Raw genomic sequence first — 20,190 nt, 5'->3', positions numbered from 1 at the left:
TGTGGATTGTAGATCCCAGCTCCTCTGGCAGGACTGAGCTGCCACCAGAACCCCTCCCAGTCCTTTTTCTGACACTCAGAGACCACAGCCCATGTCCCCAAGCCCTTCTGCCACTTCCTCATGGATGCTTTCAATGGAATTATGAGTGGATTGTCACCTGCTGTCCCATCCTCAGCTCTGAGCTGGACACTTGCATTTTTTTGCTGACAGGGACCCAAAAAGATGCTGAGAGCAAAATCTCATTCGTAATTTGGTCTCTGGGTTGGAGCTGCTGCTCTCCACCCATGGGAGCAGCATTTCTGTGCATCCATGGCAAACACAGGGAGAGACTCCATGGAGCAAGGAAGGAAATAGAAGCACAGGGTTTAGGATATCCTGGAAGTGCCCAAAAACATCTGAATATGGCACCTGGGGACATGATTCAGTGGTGGGCTTGGCAGTGCTGGGTTAATGGTAGAATTAAATTATTTTGGAGTTCTTCTCCAGTCTCAGTTCTGTTCTAAAATTCTCTATTAGTTACTAATTTATCAATTACTGCCTGGCAGTGTGAGTGCAGTTGCCAGAGCTCCTGTCCCTCTGTATGACTGACAGGTCCCTTTCTCTGATGCTTTGGCTATGTAAATTTTTTTGTCAATTCAAAATTTTTTCTCCAAAATACTGTCATTTTATAAGTACTTTTTCATAAGGGTTTTGAACTTTCAAGTGTTTTTTGTGATTTGTCTTCACTGGTAACTTCAAAAATACAATGATAATAAAAGTCTTTTACTTCAGTTTTATGCTGTGTCACATTAACCATTCAGGAATTAGGCAAATTAAATAATGAGGAGGATAAGCAGCCTATCTTACTAAGTTCCTCTTTAAAACAGTACAAGAAGACAGCAGCACTGATTGCTAATGATTTTGGTGACAGAAGGCTCATTCAACTAATGAAATTCATAAAATCTTGGATCAGAATCCTATCTCTGACCTCTAGGTGTGAAATGCAGAACAATCAACATTACTGTGCCTGTGCAATGACTTTGGAATATATTGGTTTAATGACAAGCAGAGATGGGAACAAAGCAGGGAAAGTTCTGGTTGTGCTGTTCTTGTTTCCATTGTACTGCATCAAAAGCATCTTTAGCCATCCAGACAATCAGATGATTTTAGATAAGATGTTTCTTTGCCTTAATCTCGTAGAAAATAACACCATAAATCTTCATTGGAGCAGATATTTGCTGGGAGTTGGCCTGACATGATGTACATTGTAAAATGTCCTGAAATTACCTTCTCATAGGGGATTTCAGTTTTCTGTGTCAAACTCATCTTAAATCCCTTTTCATGTTAGTTAAACAAATAAGACTTTAGTTTCATCTGCAGATTTTCTATTTTGTCTCTATATTCTGCAGTTCTATTAAAAAAAAAAATCTTCCTATGGAGTCTGTTGAATTTGAGTATGGAATTAGAAATTAAAAATTAGAAATTCCATTAGTATGGAATTTATGCTGCACTCCCACTTCTGTTTGTGTCAATCTGGACCCTGGACCTCCTCTCTGTGCTTCATTTCATCTGTGCTTAGAAAAGAGGAGACCTTATATAGTCCTAAATTCAGCAGGAATATTTTCAGGGATGAGTTGTGCTGGAGTGCTTGCTTTACCATGGCTCCATAAAGCAAAAGGATGTTCTGGGGACTGAAAATTGAAATATGGCTTATTAAAAATTTAGCAGGAGTTGCCCATTTTAGAGAAATGGTTTGTTTGCTCTCAAACTGTGTGACCTGCCAGTGCTGCTGCAGAGCTGGAGGCTGCCAGGCACCTGCCAGCTCATTTCTGGATCACTGCTAAGCCATGTGCCGTGGGGAAAATGGGCAAGAGGCACACATTCCTGAATAAATAGGGCAGCTGGAGGTTTGGGGACCCTGACTGTGAAGCTGAGCATCCCCTGGAGCTGGGGGAGGATGTGGAGCCTGCAGGGTGCTGCTGTTCCCTGTGGGTGCCACAAAGTCTCTCGTGATGTCCTTGCCCTGGGTTCCTATTCCTCCCAGTGGAGCTTTGGGCTCTGCAGGTTGTGCTGCGTCCCAGAAGGCTCAGCTAACTGCTGTGGCAGCTGATGGAGCTCCAGTTTGTCCCCTGTGTGTCCCCAGCCCTGGATCAATCCTGCCCAGCCCCTCCTGCTCTGCTAACAAGGAGCTCTTCTCCCCGCAGGTGGTGGCGAACGCCGTGGCCGCCCTGTCAGAGATCAGCGAGTCCCACCCCAACAGCAACCTGCTGGATCTGAACCCTCAGAACATCAACAAGCTGCTGACAGCCTTAAATGAGTGCACAGAGTGGGGGCAGATCTTCATCCTGGACTGTCTGTCCAACTACAACCCCAAGGATGACCGGGAGGCTCAGAGGTGCGGTGGCTTTTGGTGGCACTTGGGGGAGGACTTCTGGTAGCAGGGCACCGTGGCAGCACAAATAAGACTTGATAAACTAGATTTAAAAGCAAAACTACTTTTTCTAGCTGGTCTGATTCTGGAAGCCTGCTCCTTCCTTCTGCAGAGCCATTTTCTCTGTTTATCTTTTTGTATTTTATTTTCTGTTTAAATGGCTGGTTCTTGTGGGGACTGGCAGTAGTAAGAAGGGATCAGCCCAAGACCAAACCTGTAACAGTGGAAGCACTGTTTGGAGGATTTTCTGCTTTAAAGCAGAGCTTTCCTGTTTGGTTTTGCTGCTTTGAAAGGCAACAAACCTTTACAGGTTTGTGGATTTCCAAAGTACTGCAGGTCTGGAATATTTTCCAACTGAAAACTAGTCTGTGATATGATAAAGTGAAAATAAAGGTAAGAAATGATCTTCCTTATTGTTCCAAATTCACCTTTGTGCTTTTACCTTTAACTGCACTGACTAAACCTAAATAGAAAGACTTTAGGGTTTGGGTAGTGGGCTGTTAGTTTGTGCACTTCAAGCCTCTCCCTCATCTGTCTCCAGAATCACAAAAAGCCAGATTGTGTTCCCAAGAAAACAAGGATTCAGCCAGAAAAGTAACTTGGAACAGGGAGACTCTGAGATGATGTATTTAATGCAGCTGATGTGGGGATGGAGGGGGAGGAAGGATCACAAGCCCACGTACAAAATCCTGGCCAGTTTGATGGGTTTCTTCATTGACTCTTTTTTTTTTTGATGCACTGTTTCTAAGAAGCCTCCCAGTAGTCTTGCTGGGCTTTTTTTTTCCCTTTGTGTTCTGCTTCTGTGCCAGAAACAGCTCTTAATGAGTGCTAGAAACCTGCAGAGCTCTCCAGGGTGTGAGCTTGGTGTTATCCCAGCTCTGTCAGAGGAACCACTGCTCTGAGCACCTGTGAACATGTCCCAGTTCCTCTGAAGAGTGATTTATCCTTTTGCTCCTTTGTGTGGAGTTGATTTCCTGGAGTCAGACAGCACTGGGAAAGCCACCCTCCTTTCCAGCAAAATATCACTCCCCTGTGCATGGGGAAACTGAGGCACAGAGAGAGGAAGCAGCTGGGACATGCAGGTGACCTTGGGTAGAGGCAGCTGAGGGTGCCCCAAACCTGATTTGGATTTCTCTGCTCCTCACTGAGCTGTGCTGCTTCCCTTCCAGCATGGCTGAAATCAGATCTTGCAGGCAAGGAAACTTCAGGAGGCACAGATGGGAATGAGTTTGTTCTGGGTTAGCAACATGCAGGAGGGAGTGGGAAGAAACTTGACAGATGCTTTAAGAAAGACCATATGAACCCAAACTTCCTTTCTTTCTGGGATGGGCTGTTTAGGATGCAGTTTGATTACAGGATCCATTATGGCAAGTGGGATTTGGGAGGATATTTAGGTCACTCTTTTCTTGTGTATTCAGAGGAACAGAAATCTTTTTCTGTTGAAATGACAGCAACCCCCCAAGCAAGCCAGAAGCGTGTATCACTTCTGAATGGTTATATGGAGGCTAAAGTGTTTTTCCAGTAGCTGTTTTTGTTAAAGTTATGTTTATAAGTGATAGACAAGATCACACAAATAGAAAATACCACCAGGAAAAAACAGGAAGTGTGGAATTGTTCCTGAGCTGACTGTGGCAGGAGAGAAACTTGAAGCTGTCAGAGAAGCCCCTGTTTGTTTCCTGCTGCATTCAGAAAAACAAGACTTTGCCCATTCATTGTGAACAAAACCAAATCCAAGCAGCGTCTGAGAAGCAATGTGCCATCTCCTAAATTCAGATTTGAAACATTTGGCACCCTGAAATCCATTTGAACCCTTTTTTGTGCCTCTGTCCCCAGCATCTGTGAGCGGGTCACCCCCCGGCTGTCTCACGCCAACTCAGCAGTGGTGCTGTCAGCAGTGAAGGTCCTGATGAAGTTCCTGGAGCTCCTTCCCAAGGACTCTGATTATTACAACATGCTGCTGAAGAAACTTGCCCCTCCTCTGGTGACCCTGCTGTCTGGAGAGCCTGAAGTTCAGTATGTTGCCCTGAGGAACATCAACTTGATTGTGCAGAAGAGGTAAAAGCTCAGGGGGTTTGATTCCTGTGTTGTCAAAGGCCATCTGATTATCTCAGATCTCCAGATACTGCCACATGCACAGAATTTCTTTTAATTCAGGCTCAGATCCCTTAAGAGCCAGGTTAAACACTCTCATGACTCTGGCAACCTGAACTGATTTCCTTTACAGCATGCTTGTAAGGAATACCAGTTTCATGCAGTATTTCTTTACCTGCTCTCTTCACCTTCTCTTTATGAGCACTCAGAATTGGCCTCTATAAATCAAAATGGCAAACAGGAGCAGTTCACAGTGACCTGCAGGATCTCAGTGTGCCTGTGTTACTCTGCTCAGCACACAGCCACCAGGCTGGTGACATCCTGGTGCACAGTGGCTTGGGCTTTTTCCCACCACTTTGCTCCCATGTTCATGTTTTATTGCTGCTGATCCTTGCTGGAAAGGTGAGATAGCTTGGATAGCTCTTTGTGATTATATTAGGGCAGAGTTACTGTGCACTGGCATCTTGAAGTGAAAGTGGAAATGAATTTGTAGGTTTTGCATTAAGATAAGGATGCTGTTCTTTCACTGAAAATATTGTTGTTCACTGCCTGTCGTGGCTGGTTCAGCAGCTCAAATAGAGGAAGCAGAGATATGGCTGTTGAAAGACTTGAATTATGCATTTTTGTATCTAAATAATCTTTTTGACCAGACCTCTTTCTTTGAATTGGTGTTTGCACATCCCAGGCATGAAATCAGAGTCAGAGAATGGTTTGGCTTGAAAGGGACCTTAAAGATCATCCAGTTCCAGCTTCCTCTGCATGTTCCACATTCCAAATTACTGAGAGCCATGTCCAGCCTGGTCTTGAACACTTCCAGGATGGGGAGTCCATGACCTCCCTGGTCAACCAGGGCAAAATGGCACCATTCTGTTTCTTATGGATATTTGGGGAGATTTCTAAAGAAAAGATGCCTGTTGTTAAAACAGTTTGGATTTTTTACCACTCTTGAGTGACAACATTATGTTCCCTGCAGGCCTGAAATCCTGAAGCAGGAGATCAAAGTGTTTTTTGTGAAGTATAACGACCCCATCTATGTCAAACTGGAGAAACTGGACATCATGATCCGCCTGGCCTCACAAGCAAACATTGCCCAGGTCAGCTGGGGCACTCCTGCTGTGCTCTGGGAGGGGAAATCCCTGCCCTGCTCCTTGTGTGAGGGTGTTTGCAGCCACCCCTGGAGTCAGCATCACTTGTAGGCATCACTGTGCCTGGTGGAGTGCTCTGTGAGTTCTCTAATGGTTGGTGGTGGAGTTTCCCCCAGAATTTAAATGTTAATAGCGTGGCGTGGATGCGTCGTGACCGTGAGGTGGATCTTGTTTCACTGATGACAATTCCAGGAGGAGAACTCGTGAATCCTGTCAAATGAGTCACTGCCAGTGCTGAGGTTGGAATGAGAGCCTTGTTTCAAGTGAGAGGGGTGTGCCTGTAAGGGAGGCATTCAGAAAGGCCAAACATTATTGAAGTGTGAATTTCAAGTTAGTGAAATTGTTATAACGCTTGCACAGGCACTCTTCAGAGCTAAAAAAATCCTGCTTTTGCTTAACTTGCTTCCAGAATGGGAATAGCACAAAGCTGAAGCTGAACTGAATTGAGATTCACTTTGCAGTGTAGATTCTTCTTGTATTTGATGTTGGTTTAATGCAAATCCCTTCCTTGGAGGAAGTGCACCCCTGGCTATGAGGCCTAACACTAATGCAGAATGATTAATGCCTCTGGTCAGTGCTATTATTGTCCTGTCCTAATTGTCACAGAACAATTTCATTTCATGTGACATTTTGAAGCAGCTCCTTCAGCTCTCTCCTGATGGTTTTTGGAACTGAGCAAGGTAATTCATGCCCTTTTTATGCTGGGGGGCATGGAAAATATTTTAAAAATCAGTTTCTATGTGAACATATTCAGAATTTTCTCTTTACTGTTGGTAGGCTCCACACACCAATTTGAATTTATAATGCTCCAATAATATGGGCTGTTTGCATGAAAGCCAGTGGTGTCTGGAGGGCAGTCTGAGATCTGCAGACTAATGAATGAATCTCTCCAGCTTCTGAGGAGGCATTCATAAAACAGCACAAGGTTTAGAAGGAATATGTCCTGGAATGAGACCTGGGAGCAGCTTCCACCCACATCTTCCTGTGCTTCTTGGGGAGATTCTCCATCCCTGTGCCCATCCTGGACCAGGGCACCAGGATGGTTCCAGCCTTGGGCAGTGTTTGGGAAGCATCAGCTGCTAAAGGCAGGTGCTCCAAGTGCTGTGCACTGTAGATCATCCAAGGAAATAATAAAACTTCAAAACACAGATGTCCTGTCTCCTCCTTGCAGATTTATCTGTCTGCAGTCTGGCCCTTCATGGCCTCTTTATCTTGTCATTCTTCTGAGCAATTTGCTTGGATGAGAGATTTTTCAAAGGACTGTCTGGCTTTGTGCTGCTCCCCTCTCCCTCACCATCTATTTGTGACATCACGATTAAATCCCTGATGTCATGTTTGGCATGAGAAACTGAAATAAATTGAGCTTTTGAGGGAATATAAATTACATATGGTCTTTTCTTGAAATAATTTTTTTGTAAGCTAAGTGATTTAAGACAAAGCTTTTTAGTTAAAGGTCTGTATGATCCCAGCAGATCCTGGGCTTAGCCCTTCATCGGTTTCCATTAGCAAAAACACTGAGACAAAGCAATAAATCTTAGTTTTACAAGGGGAAGTATCTTCATGCTGTTATTAATCTGTGTATAGATGTTCCAGAGTGTCCTCAGATCTCCTCTGCATCTTCTGTTTGGATTCACCAGGGATCCAAAGGTTCATCTCAGCACACAGAAATGGTTGTTGCTGAGAGCTTTGCATGCAACAAATGTCTTTTCAGTGTAGGAAGAAATAGAAACCTCTAAGTTCGGCAGGGGTGATTTTTCCTCAGCTCTTGTTCAGAGGGGTTGAAAATAATCAAGACCAGGCCACCTTTTGACTTAGTGCAGCCTACACCAAGTGTAACCCACCGCAGTTTGGATTAATCACCAGTATAACCAAACCAGTGGGCTGATGGCAGAGTTTGGCTGGATGTGTGTGGTAGCTGTGAAAGGATATCTTGCTCATCTTCTGGTGCCCAAGCAGCATCACCTGTGAGGGTGGGCTGCTTTCTGAGTGCCCCCAGGGCCTGACAGTGCTGTGGTGTCCCCTCAGGTCCTGGCAGAGCTGAAGGAATACGCCACCGAGGTGGATGTGGACTTCGTGCGCAAGGCCGTGCGCGCCATCGGCCGCTGTGCCATCAAGGTGGAGGCAAGTATCTCACCCTGGGGCTTCTCTCTGGTTCCCTGTCTTCAGAAACAATGCTAGGCTTTGCCACCTCATTTCCATGCTGCTGCAATTCCAGTGGTGGCCCTCAAGTGGCTTGGATACATCCTGGTTATGGGCAGAGCAGCACTGAGCTGGGTGTGAGCTATAAGGACATCATGGGAGGGTGCGTGCTCCTCTCATCCTGCAGGCAGAGCAAGGCAGGTCATTCATCCTTGATGGAATATTTTACTGTATTTGCTTTAGTGGAACAATGACCATTATCCATCCAAATCCTTTAATAGCTGTGGGCTGACCTTTTGAAGGGGGAAGAAGAAGGTATTGTATGGAGAAACTCAGAATTATGAAGCATTTTGTGTCATCCCTCCCCTCCATTTCAGAAGAACAGAACAGAGAATTGCAGAGATTTGGGGCACTTAAATGCAATTTATACAAACAGAGTGACTCTACTTACATAAATCCATCCCTATAACTTGTAAACTTCATTTGGAGTGTGCTCTCTTTTACCTCAATGCTTATGCAAACAAATTCCCAGGAACCTCTGCAGTTTTCCAAAACAAGTCTGAAATGTCCTCTGCCTGTGGAACATCCACCTAAGTGCTCGTAATAGAATATTGTTTTTTTAGTGATGTGTCTGTTAATTTCACTGTAAGTGAATCTGAAATGCCTGTCAGGAGCTCAGAAATCCTGTGAAGAGGGGGAAGATTTGTGCTGTGGTGTTGGTACTTTTCAGTAAACTGATGACTGAGTGCAAAATGTCACATAAAGTGCTCTAATTTCAGCTGAGCTCATTTAGCTTTTGCTCAAGTGTGTTCCCATGAGCATTGCCTGACAGCAGATTTAAATAATAACCTAATCATGCCTGGCTTAGTGTGGTGTCAGTGCACAGCATTCTCTTGTTTCAGCTAAACTGCTGCAAGCCTGTGCACAGTGGACACCAACTTCTGTCCTCTGGAGAGAATCAACTGCCCCTTTGTGCAGCTCTCTCCTCCTTCCTTCAGCTCTCAAAGGTTTGTCACTGCCAGGGGCTTTCTTTGAAGCATGGCCCCATGGAGCAGGGGCTGCTGCTTCTATTTTATGTCTGCACTTCAAAATACCAGAGCACTCCTTCCATGCTGCATCCAGGCAGGAGCCACAGCAGTGACTGTAGAAAACCCCCCTGAGCATGGAAATGGCTACAGAGAAGTTTAAAAGGAGCTGGTGACAGTGCTTTTTGTAGCAGTGCTGTGCTGGCAGGGTGGGAATTTGTTTTAGTTCTCAGCAGGGACTTTCTCACTTGGATTTGGCCCTGTGCCTGTCCTAGTTGCAGGGAGGGTGGTGTATTCCTGCAGCATCAAGGTGGTTTTAGATGTTTTTACTCTTTCCTGCCCTCATCCCCAACATTTTTCCCCATCCCTGATACCACAACACTCATATTTGATAAGCAAAGGACTAGTAATAATGTCCCAGTGACCCTATAATTGTAGTTGTGCCTCTCCATTGGCCATTTTAACCTTGATTTTTGGCACTGCTGCTGCTAAGGGTGAGGTCTGTTTCCTGCTCTGACAAGAACCAGATTTAAAGAGATACATAGGACAACTCATGACAATTATTCCTCATCCCTAGGTTAATCCCTGTCCCCAGTGCATCTGTGTTTACTAGAAGCTGTTTACACTGTGAATTATGACTAATGGGACAGCATCCTCACAGCCATCAGTGTCCAAGTTCCCAAAGCTCAGAAATCTGATTTTTGACAGAGGACACAGCCAGTGGGAGCTGTTGATGAATGAGGATTCACAGAGCACCCCAGTTCTGCCTTTAGGGATCCTATCTTTTGTCTAATTGTCACTCCCAGGAGAGTGAGACAGAAATAAATGTGTCTGCTGAGAGGTGCACCACAAAGCAAATGTGGTGTTCCTTTGCTCCTGGTGCTGGTTTGGGATATGGAACCAACACCCACAATGAATAACAAGATTTTGCCCAGGCTTGAGCAGTCATATTGTTTTGGGGAATATCAGAACATTTTGCATGGATATTGCTGGATTATTGCTAGCTGAGCTCAGAGTTAACTTGGATTTATCTACAGCAAACTCTGGTGTAGCTACACTTGTCTGCCTTGTGAATTGGTTTGCTCCAGTGGCAACATCACAAGAAACCATCATTCCATGCTTTGGTTTTTAGGAAAACAAGTACCACTCCCATGGGAAAAGGAAATGAAGTGGATGCAGTAAAGATGGGGGTTCCTCTGGAGCAAAGGAGAAGCAGAAGGAGCCATCTTACAGGGTTATTTGTCTCGTTTCCAAGAGATTCTGCCAGCAGCCTGGTTCTTAGAAATCATTGAGGCTTGTGGCTGAGTGTGATATGTGCTACTTCAATAATCTTGTGGGCTTTCATTTGGTTCCTGCAGAAAAACAAAGCAATTTTGACATTGGTTGCTTGTCCTTCCTCACTCCAACTTGAAAGCTGTTTGAGTTGGGGCATCCTTTCATCAGTTTGCAGAGCTCTGCTGTCCCCAAGGATGTCCACCTTCAAACAGCTGTGTGTTTACAAGGGATGGGGTGAGCTGAGATGGTTTCTGTTAGAGGGACTGCTCTTCTGGGCATGTGCCCACCACTGCTCACTTTCCAAGGGACTCTTTGGCTAAAAAACATTGCTGTGTATTTCAAAGTGGATGTTGTGCTTTTCCTGGAAAAAAATCATGCTTCAAAGCATCTAAAGAAAAGAAAACTGAACTTTAATTTGCTTTTCCTTGAATTGTACAGCTCTTAAAGCTCTGTTAGTTGCAGGCTCTGACAGGACTGCAGTGCTTGTTGCCAGCAGTGGCTGGTGCTGTAGATTCTGCTGTAGAAACATCCAGGATGGGTCAGTCAAAGATCCACCTGTTGCATTCCACAGCAGCAGATAATCAATGTTTACATTTTGTTCCTGAGGCCTCTCAGCTTCTCAGGAGGAAAAATCCTAAGGAAAGGATTTTTTATAAAAGTTGTCTGCGACCATCCTGGCTATGGAGTGTCCAAGTTCCTGGGTCAGAAGACACAGGAAATAACAAAGTTCCTGTGTGAGGAGAAGCTGGGATGTTTTTTGAGAAGACATTAATTATAAGTGCTCTTGACATGAATTTGGGTAGAACAGCAGAAGCTTTGGATGACTGGTGCAAGGAGGACTAGAGAACAGGCATCTTTCAGAAGATGTGTAGATGGATGTGGCACAGATTTACCCCATCAGGTCACTTGGTAAAATATCAGATGGAAGTTACTGAGATGAAGAGGTGAAATTTGAAGTTCTGAAGCATCTCTCTTGCAAGGGCTTTGAGCAGGGCTCCCACTGTGAGCCAGGTCAGTGTGTGGAGCCAGGTCTATGGTCAGTCCCCATGAACTGGAAGTGTCTTCCAGGTCACAGCCTCAAATCCCTTCTGGAGCAGAAGGATCAGAGCAGGACATGGTCAGGTTGCCATTCAGTGCCCCTGTAGTGCCACAGTAGCCATAAAGCTGAGCTAAGCAGGGAGAGGTATCATAAAAGAATATTACAGCAATCACCCATTTTTATGTGATGCCTCTCTGACACCAATTGTATTGGATTTTTCTTCTGTTTGCTGTGAATTTCAGGGGAGAGTTTTATGACTTCTGCCAGTTTGCAAAGACAGGACAAGTGCTGGTTTGTGTTGATCCTGCCTTGGCTGATCCTCATGTCAGCCTGTTTGTGCTGACAGCCCTGTGTGAGGTACCCAGGAGGGCAGGAAGCTGCCAGAAGGTTTTAGTCTCTGACCCAAATTCCTGAGGTTTGTCCTTGAGATTTTTGCCCATTCTCAAAGAGCTGATTGCTGTGACTAAAATGCCATTTCACTCCTCCTCCTCCTGCCCGGCCTTTAAGTGCTCTGTAAGTTGAGGGAGCTGTTAACTCACTGGAATTGAAAAATCCACCTACATTGCTGTTGTTTGTGCCCCACAGCGTTTGTCTCCAGCCTGAATCCTTTATGAGTGTTCTGAAGGCAGTGTTGGGAGCAGTCTGCTTCTCACATTAATCACCAGCTGTGTAATGAGGCTTCATGTGTGCTCTGCTAATAACCAAATCACTGCCCTTATTTGAGGCTCTGCTGCTGGAGTTGGTTGCTCCTGTGATGTCCTGTCTCACTGTGCTGTTTGGGAATAGACCTCCCTGAATTATCTGCCTTTATCTCCACTCCTGGTTCCTGGAGCATGACAGTGTCCAGTCCTTGTTATCTTGCAGTGCCTGTGAATTGAACTAATTAATTGAAAGCTGCATTAGGAGCAGCTGAATTTTTATTTTTAGCTGTGCATTTTACATGTTGTTAGTGACCTCACCCCAAAAATACTGAACCTGTTGCTGCTGGTTTTGACAGCACTGTTTTCTCTGCCTTCTGGCTTTGCTAGAAGCTTTCCTGCAGTCCCTGTCAGAACTTCCCAGCTCTGATTGCCTGGCATGGGAATCAGAGAGTTCATTCAGTGGCCTGTACCAGCCCCAGGGTGGTACAAAGAGCAGTGTAGGTGATGTTCCCAAGCTCTCTTGTGTGGTGACCCAACTTTCTGCTGGCATAATTACTTATCTGACTTTCTAGAGGAGCTGGAGCCAGCTGGTGTCCCCACTGTAACAACCTTTTGTTCCCCTGTAGTTCATTTCTGGGCAGAGTTTGCAGCTCTTCTCCTCTGTGCCTTTTCTTATACACACACCACATTCCTCAGTGAGTGCTGTGGGAGCTGGAGTGTTTCTTCAGCTATTTAAATTGTGTTTTTCTGCTGTCTCCAGCAATCTGCAGAGCGCTGTGTGAGCACCCTGCTGGACCTCATCCAGACCAAGGTGAACTACGTGGTGCAGGAGGCCATCGTGGTCATCAGGGACATCTTCCGCAAGTACCCCAACAAGTAGGTGGAAAACTCCTCAGGGTTTTCTGGAAGCTCTTGGCTGCCATCGTCAGAATAGAGCAGCTCTCAGCTCAGCAGGGCTCTGGAGCAAAGGTGGAAGCAGTGATCCCACTCCTGGTTTGGTGGGAGGCTCTAGGTGAGGTGTCAGCCTGGCTTGCTGTTAGTTTGAATTGAAAGGTTTTCCTTCCCCACCACTCCGTATTGAAGGCTGGATCAAAAGCCAGGAAAGCTCTTGCAGGGAATGGCAGAAGGAAAATTTGGCCAGGTTTACAGCATCAGGGTGTCCTGGTTTTAATCTCCTCTAGAAATCCATGAAGTGTACAAGTGTCCTTGTCACAGTGGTCACAAGGGTTGCAGGATGAAGAGAGAGACGAGAATGTTGACCTCATGTTCAGAAGGCTTGATTTATTATTTTATGATATATGTTACATTATGACTATACTAAAAAGAAGAGAAAGAAAAGTTCTCAGAAAGCTAGCTAAGCTAAGAATAGAAAAAGACTGAATAACAAAGGTCTGTGTCTCAGCAGAGGGTGAGACCCAGCTCTGCCGTGAGTGGTCAGTAAATCCAAACATCCACCCGAGACCAATCACAGATCCACTTGATGCATTCCACAGCAGCAGATAATCATTGTTTACATTTTGTTGCTGAGGCCACAGCTTCTCAGAAAAGGAAAAAATCCTAACGAAAAGATTTTAATGAAAAGATGTCTGTGATATGTCCTCACAGGGCTGTCAAAGTTCATGGCTCCCATGGTCGCAGGTCCAGTCAGGTTGTGCTGAACAAAGCATTTCTGGCTCTTCCCACCAAGTGTTCCCTCTGGCTTGGGCAGAACTCAGCTTCTCTTGGTTCTGCAGTAGGATTTTGTCTCCTCAGCCTCAGAACTGCAGCAGTGTTTTTCAGCAGAGACTTCATGAGCACCTAAAAAATAATCTGGGACATCTGCAGGTTTCCCTGACAATTTCTGCTGTTAGCCTCAGCAATTCTCTGCTTGTGGGCATACCCAGACACGAGAATAGGGGAAGCTAAATTATTGTGGGATATTGTCTGGTTTACAATAAAGCCTTGGGGGGAGTGCAATACCCAGTTTAGAGTTGCCAGGCTGGAGCCTCCAGCAAGGCAGCAGGATCTGATTCAGACTCATGGTTTGAACTGTTGGATCAAATATTCCCATTAGCAAACAGAACAGAAGGCAGCTTTATCTTGAACTCCACATCTGGGTGGTCTTGCTGATGGATTAAACTGCAGAGATCCTTTGAGATCTCTGGAGGGAAAAAAAAGATGAATGAAAATGCTGCTTGTTGTGTAGAAACACAGGACTTCAGTGCAGGATTCTCTGCAGAATGATGTGGGCAGAAATGAAGTGAAACAAGTCCAGTTCACCCCAGTAATCCACCTGTACTGTGACAAACCAGGTATGAGAGCATCATTGCCACTCTGTGTGAGAACCTGGATTCCCTGGATGAGCCAGATGCCAGAGCTGCCATGATCTGGATCGTGGGTGAATATGCTGAGAGAATTGACAATGCAGATGAGCTGCTGGAGAGTTTCCTGGAGGGTTTCCATGATGAAAGCACTCAGGTAAAGTTGCAATGTGCATTTTATCTGCAGTGTGTTTATGGGATGGACAGTAAATGTTATTGCAGTGGGCAGATAATACCTGTCAATAAAAGCTTCAATATTGGGCTATACTAAAACTCCTGGGAATCTGCAGTTTTGCTTTGTTGTCCGTGTCTCCAAAAATTCCCATGTTGGAAGCACAAGAGGGGATTCCAAAGGTTGCATATTTCTTGGGGGGATGGCTGTACTGGGGATGTTACACAAACCTCAGCCTGCTGCTCAGGGACTTCTCTGTGAAAGTGTTTTGCAACAGGCAAGGGTTTGAATCTGATTATACTGGGTTTCACTGGCAAAGAGCAGTGTCATGCTGTGAGGAAACTGAAGCCGTGTTTAATATCAGTAAAGGAATTTCTAATCTCTCCTGTGCCCCTCTCTCTTAGGTGCAGCTCACTCTGCTGACTGCAATAGTGAAGCTGTTCTTGAAAAAGCCTTCTGAGACACAGGAGCTGGTCCAGCAGGTGCTCAGCCTGGCCACACAGGTAAGCCAAGGTACCCAGTGACCCAGAGCCCTGCAGACACTCTGCTGGGCTGCTCTGTGATGTCTCCCAGCTGCCAGGCCAGGCAGCTTTGCAAGAAATCCCCCCAAGAAATATTCAACCTCTAGATCAGATTCAAGGGTGTTCCCTTCTCTCCCAAAGAGACTCTATTTAAAAGCTGCTCTGTGCCTGTTACCATCTGGAATCTGCTTTCTCCTTCTTAGCTCTTGCTTTATCTGAATTCCTTCCCCATTCACTCACTAAATGGAAAGTTAGGGACAGTGTAGAATTATCAAGAAACTAAAATTCTTTCTCCTTGAAGGTGGCTTGCAGTGAAACATCTGGAGCTATAACAGAGGCAAAGAGCCTGGCAAAGACTTTGTTCTGAGAAGAGCAAACTTTAAGCAGTGCTATGAAAAAGAAAGAACTGAATTTTGGGGTTTTTGCCTTTGTACTTGGACGCTGTCAGCCAATGTGGCAGCTTTGCTGGAGGCTGTAGCAGTGGGTTAAGATCATGGATTCATTATGCATGAGATGCTGAGTTATGAGCTCAGATCACTGTAGGCAAGGCTGGGCTTGAGCTGGCAGACACAACTGCTGTAGTTCCAGAGGACAGAGGTGATGTCCTGGTGCCAGGGGTGGGTAAGAGCTCAGCTGATCTTCTTGTACTCCTTGGCTGCAATGATTGGGATAAAGTGCCCAAAAAAAACAGCTCCTCTCCAGACCTGCTGTGTCAAGTGATAAAAATAGTCTGCCAGCTGAATGGGCTGTGATTGTTTCTGAGCAGAAAACCTGGAGTCAATCATCAGCTGCCCTTTTTGATCCTCTTTGCTGCAAGAAATCATTGCTGTGGATTTGCTGCACTTAAAACTTTTATTCATTCCTTTGGGGAGTTGCATTGGTCAGCAGCAACAAACCCATGACCTGATTTTCTTGTTCAAAACCTGCTGTTAGGCAGGATCTGAGCTGCTCTTCAGAGAGGAGTGGGCCAAGGGCATTCTGTAGCATTTTCCTGAGCCAACAGAAGAAAGGTACTAAGTGCTAAAACCCACTGTGCTGACTCACAAAACATTTAATGGCACCCTCAGAATGTAACAGGCGTCTGGGTTTGTTTCTCTGTTTGTCACCAATGTTGATTCAGTCTGGCTTTTTGTATTTTATATGAATAATAAGTCAATGTAGGATAACTGGCTGTGAAACATTGAAAAACCTTATGCTTCAAGGTCTGATTTCTAGGTAGAGATAGTGTTTTTCACTTGAGTGGGAGAGTAATTACATGTGTGTTTCTTTCCCCAGCTTAGGTATTGTTGCACTTTGAGTGTCTCAGGGCTTGTGTGCACAGCAGACTGCAGGTGTGACTGTAGCAGGAACCAGCTCTGGTAAAAATAGCAGTGGAGCAGCTGGGGCTGGCAGAAACACAGGAATTGAGGTCTCAGACCTCTGCATCCCCATTGCTGATGCATGGGTGGGGAGCTGAGCTAGCCAGAGTTCATTGTGTTGCTCCACAGGTGTCTATGCAGCCCCCAGAGAGAGCAGAATTGGGAGAGAAATTGGGAGAGATTTGAGCCTCTTTTTGCAGTAGGTTTACCAGTTTCCAATGTGTTTTTTGGCTGTGAGAAGAAACAGTCAGCCTTGAATCTGTAGGTGCCTGCAAGTAGGAGAGAATAGCCTTTCATGTGTGCCCTTGCAGAAACCCTGCCTGATCCTGAGTGCACAGTCTGGGAGGGATTGTTAAAGTGTAAAGAGTCCACAATTCTCCCATCAAACACAACCAGCTCTGCAGAGATAATGTGTGAGACAACAGAGAGATTAATTTAGGTCCTTACAAGCAAAATGAGCTGAGCTCAGTCTCATTCCAAGAAGAGGTTTGAGAATGTCTTGAGGCAGATGGCAGATGCAGATTCTAACAGGGCAGCAGTGAGAGCACAGAAGAGAAAAAGAAATGCCAAGGAAAGACTAGTGAGGTGTACAATATTTTGCTGGAATTTTATCAGGGGAAAAAACCTCTAACATTTCTGCTGAAATGAAGATTAAAAACCTGAGCTCTTGTTTCCATGAACAGTTCGCTACAACATAAAACCACAGCACCTCCCTCTCTACAGAACATGATCAGCAAACCATCCCCACTCACTTTGCTGCTCTGGGTAGAGCTGCTCAAAGAGGAGAGAAATAATTAGCACTTCATGCAGAGGCAAAAGTATCTGCAATAAAACAAGGGTATTATTGACAGCTGGAGAACTGATGAAGTACCCTAAGTGTGTATCATTAGCATCTCTCCATACTTCATTAGATAACTAAAAGGCAGGATAAATTAAGATCTCTTTTGCTATAAAGAATATGGCTTATTAAGATGTGGTTCTGCAGCATCTTTTTTGTCCAGCAATGCCTTGGGTAAGTCATATTTCCAGGAATCTTGGATCATTATGCATTGTTGAGTGTCTGCTCTTAGTGTGCACCAGTCATTGTCACTCTTTTCTGTGGATTTCTTCTAATACTTTGTGGCAGGAAAGTTTGGATGGAGTTGGCAGCTCTGTGGTTTGGGGCAATTGTGGGGTGGAAATCCTGTAAATTTTGTGTAAATTTCTCCTCCCTGACCAGCTGAGAAGGAAGCCAGGCATCAATGCTTTGGTTCTCATTTTTAATTTTAAGATGTTCATCTCAACAAGCAGTTTGTAACATCATGTTGAAATTGGTGGCTATGGCTGCTGGCTGGTTGGGGATTTTTAATCCAGAAGAATGAAATGATTACAGGCCTGAGTTGATTTGAGACCTGTGAGTGATGCATTGCTCTGTCTCAGGATTCTGACAACCCCGACCTGCGGGATCGTGGCTACATCTACTGGCGCCTCCTTTCCACGGATCCAGTGACTGCCAAGGAAGTGGTGCTCTCGGAAAAGCCCCTGATTTCTGAGGAGACTGATCTCATTGAGCCAACCCTGCTGGATGAGCTGATCTGCCACATTGGGTCTCTGGCTTCTGTGTACCACAAACCACCCAACGCTTTCGTGGAGGGCAGCCACGGCATCCACCGCAAGCACCTGCCCATCCACCATGGCAGGTGAGCTCTGGCAGCCTGGGGATCAGGGGTTGGGTGGTTTCTTTCTAGCAAACAGTCCAAAAGATGCCAAGATCTTTTAGAAGATCCTAGAGGGATTTTGTTGATAGTTTGCAGGTCGTTCAAGGAGCTGTTTCATTGCAGAATGGAATCCTGTGTGACGGTGTTCACAGGAGTCTTATGTTGAGGGAAGAGATGAGGATCTGACTCCATGTTTCAGAGGGCTTGATTTATTATTTTATGATATATATTACATTAAAACTATACTAAAAAATAGAAGAAAAGAATCTCATCAGAAGGCTAGCTAAGCTAAGAATAGAAAGGAATGAATAACAAAGGTTTGTGGCTCGGACAGAGAGCCGAGCTAGCTGGGCTGTGAGTGGCCATTAATTACAAACAACTCTTTGAGACCAATCCCAGATGCACCTGTTGCATTCCACAGCAGCAGATAATCAATGTTTACATTTTGTTCCTGAGGCCTCACAGCTTCTCAGGAGGAAAAAATCTTAAGGAAAGGATTTTTTATAAAAGTTTTCTGCGACCATCCTGGCTATGGAGTGTCCAAGTTCCTGGGTTATAAGACACAGGAAGTATCAAAGTTCCTGTGTGAGGAGAAGCTGGGATGTTTTTTGAGAAGACATTAATTATAAGTGCTCTTGACATGAATTTGGGTAGAAGAGCAGAAGCTTTGGATGACTGGAGCAAAGAGGACTAGAGTGAGAGCAGGCATGTTTCAGAAGAAGATTTTGTAGGAGCTTTGCTTCAGCAACAGCTCAGCTTTATGAGCCTCTCTCCTGGAATGCAGCATCACTTTCCTGGAACAGGAATTACAGGGATCTTTCACTGCTGCAACATGAAATGGAGCAGGATTGGTAAAACTCCCTTTCTCACTTGGTGCCTGTAAAGCAAGGGAAGTGCAAAAGCCATCTAAGCCTGTTGGGGCTCCAAAAAAGATGGGTAGACTGACATGGTCTGTCTGACCTTTGTGAGGTGGGGAGATGCTTTGGCTCCCTGCCTGGTGCTTCTGTGCCTCCCTGGATCACAGTTCTGGCAGCAGGTGAGTTCTGCAAGAGCAGCAGTGCCTCATTCCCTCAGTCCTATGGTGCTGCTGGGCCTGTTCCCATGGTCCCTCATTCAGGTGAGCAGTTTGCTATTTGCACTAATGGTATTAATTACAAAAATGAGTGTATTTTGCAGCAAGAGGCAGAGTAGCCAGGCTTACCTCTTAATAATATTCCCAAAGTGACATTTGGAGTGCTATTTTTGCTGTTGCACTGATAAATCAGTGTGCGATGCTGCTTCTTTTCTATTTTCTGACACCACTTCTCTGCTATTCTTAGCAACTCAAGCTATTTCTGTGGTGGCTGGCTTTGGGAAGCTGAGTTGTTTTCTCCCTGCCTGAAATCAAGTCTGGCTGTACTGACCTAGAATCAGCAAGTACAAATGTACCAGTTGGGCAGGAAAAGCAGTGGCCACTTTCCTACCTCTCCTAATCAAAGATTTGTCCCAAAATGAGCTGGTTTGTGGTGTTAACAGCCTTCCTGTTCCATTTCACAACAACAAATAGCATTTTAGGGGATTTAGCTCAGAGAATTCAGCTTTTTGAAGGAGCAGTTTATCATCTTCTTGCATGTAGTGTCTCTGTGCTGGGCTCTCATTGCTCGTGCTCAGTCTGCTGACCTTAAGCATTTTCTGATTTTGGCAAAAACCATTGCTTAAAAAAACCTCAAAAAACAAACCCCCAGGCCTCAGTCAGCAGTGCAAGCTGGGGGAAGGTCTGAGGGATGCTCAGCAGAGCGTGCTGCACACTGATCATGCTGATGCAGTGATAAATTTAAAAATGAGTGGGGTTAGTTAATGGCACACCAGGCTTCTCTGGTGGGAGCTCACCTCAGGAGGCCCCAATATTGGGGTTTTCTGCATCAGTTTAAGGCAAGTTAAGAGTGCCCAGTGAAAGATAATTCCAAACAATGAGATAAGGTGATTTTCTGCATTTCAGTGGCCATTCTGGTGGCTGATCCTTGTGTAGAGACTGATGGGAATGGGGAGATGTCCATAGTAAATATGGTTTAAGAGGGTCAGGACAGCACTGCCTTCAGTGGTGCTTCCCTGGGTATAAACCCAGAGGAGTTTTGGTTGGCAGAACACCCCGCCTGGCATTTTGATTCATTCATTTTCCATCCAGAGCCCTGTAGGGCAGGTTTGTTGCAGCTCTCAGCTGATGGGAAGACCCATTGAACAGCTCACAGATGGTGAAATGTTCCTGCCTCTCCAGCAAGCCCAAGTGTCACAGAGCTGCAGATGCATCCTGAGGGTGGGGAGAAATCTGATGGCTTGGCAGTGTTTCCTCCTGTGGTGGCTCCCACCACCCCTGCTCAGCCATAATCCAGCTGGGAAA

At 45.3% G+C, this 20,190-nt stretch overlaps 1 protein-coding gene across 2 annotated transcripts in view; it reads left to right on the top strand.

Moving 5' to 3' along the window:
• AP2B1 (adaptor related protein complex 2 subunit beta 1) overlaps positions 1-20,190 on the top strand; it is an 80,989-nt gene that overhangs the window by 20,993 nt on the left and 39,806 nt on the right. For both annotated transcript variants that reach the window (XM_054287090.1, XM_054287091.1), the window contains exons 6-13: positions 2,184-2,374; positions 4,244-4,465; positions 5,475-5,595; positions 7,672-7,767; positions 12,526-12,641; positions 14,057-14,222; positions 14,642-14,740; positions 17,536-17,795. In XM_054287090.1, coding sequence (XP_054143065.1) covers positions 2,184-2,374; positions 4,244-4,465; positions 5,475-5,595; positions 7,672-7,767; positions 12,526-12,641; positions 14,057-14,222; positions 14,642-14,740; positions 17,536-17,795 — 1,271 coding nt within the window. The remainder of the gene's footprint in view (positions 1-2,183; positions 2,375-4,243; positions 4,466-5,474; positions 5,596-7,671; positions 7,768-12,525; positions 12,642-14,056; positions 14,223-14,641; positions 14,741-17,535; positions 17,796-20,190) is intronic.

This window comes from Melozone crissalis, unplaced genomic scaffold (genome assembly GCF_028551555.1).
Source record: "Melozone crissalis strain CALT ecotype California unplaced genomic scaffold, PUWL_Pcris_2 ptg000057l_1, whole genome shotgun sequence".
NCBI lineage: Eukaryota > Metazoa > Chordata > Aves > Passeriformes > Passerellidae > Melozone > Melozone crissalis.
The sequence above is the reverse complement of the archived record's forward strand: the minus strand, read 5'-3'. Positions and strand labels throughout refer to the sequence as shown.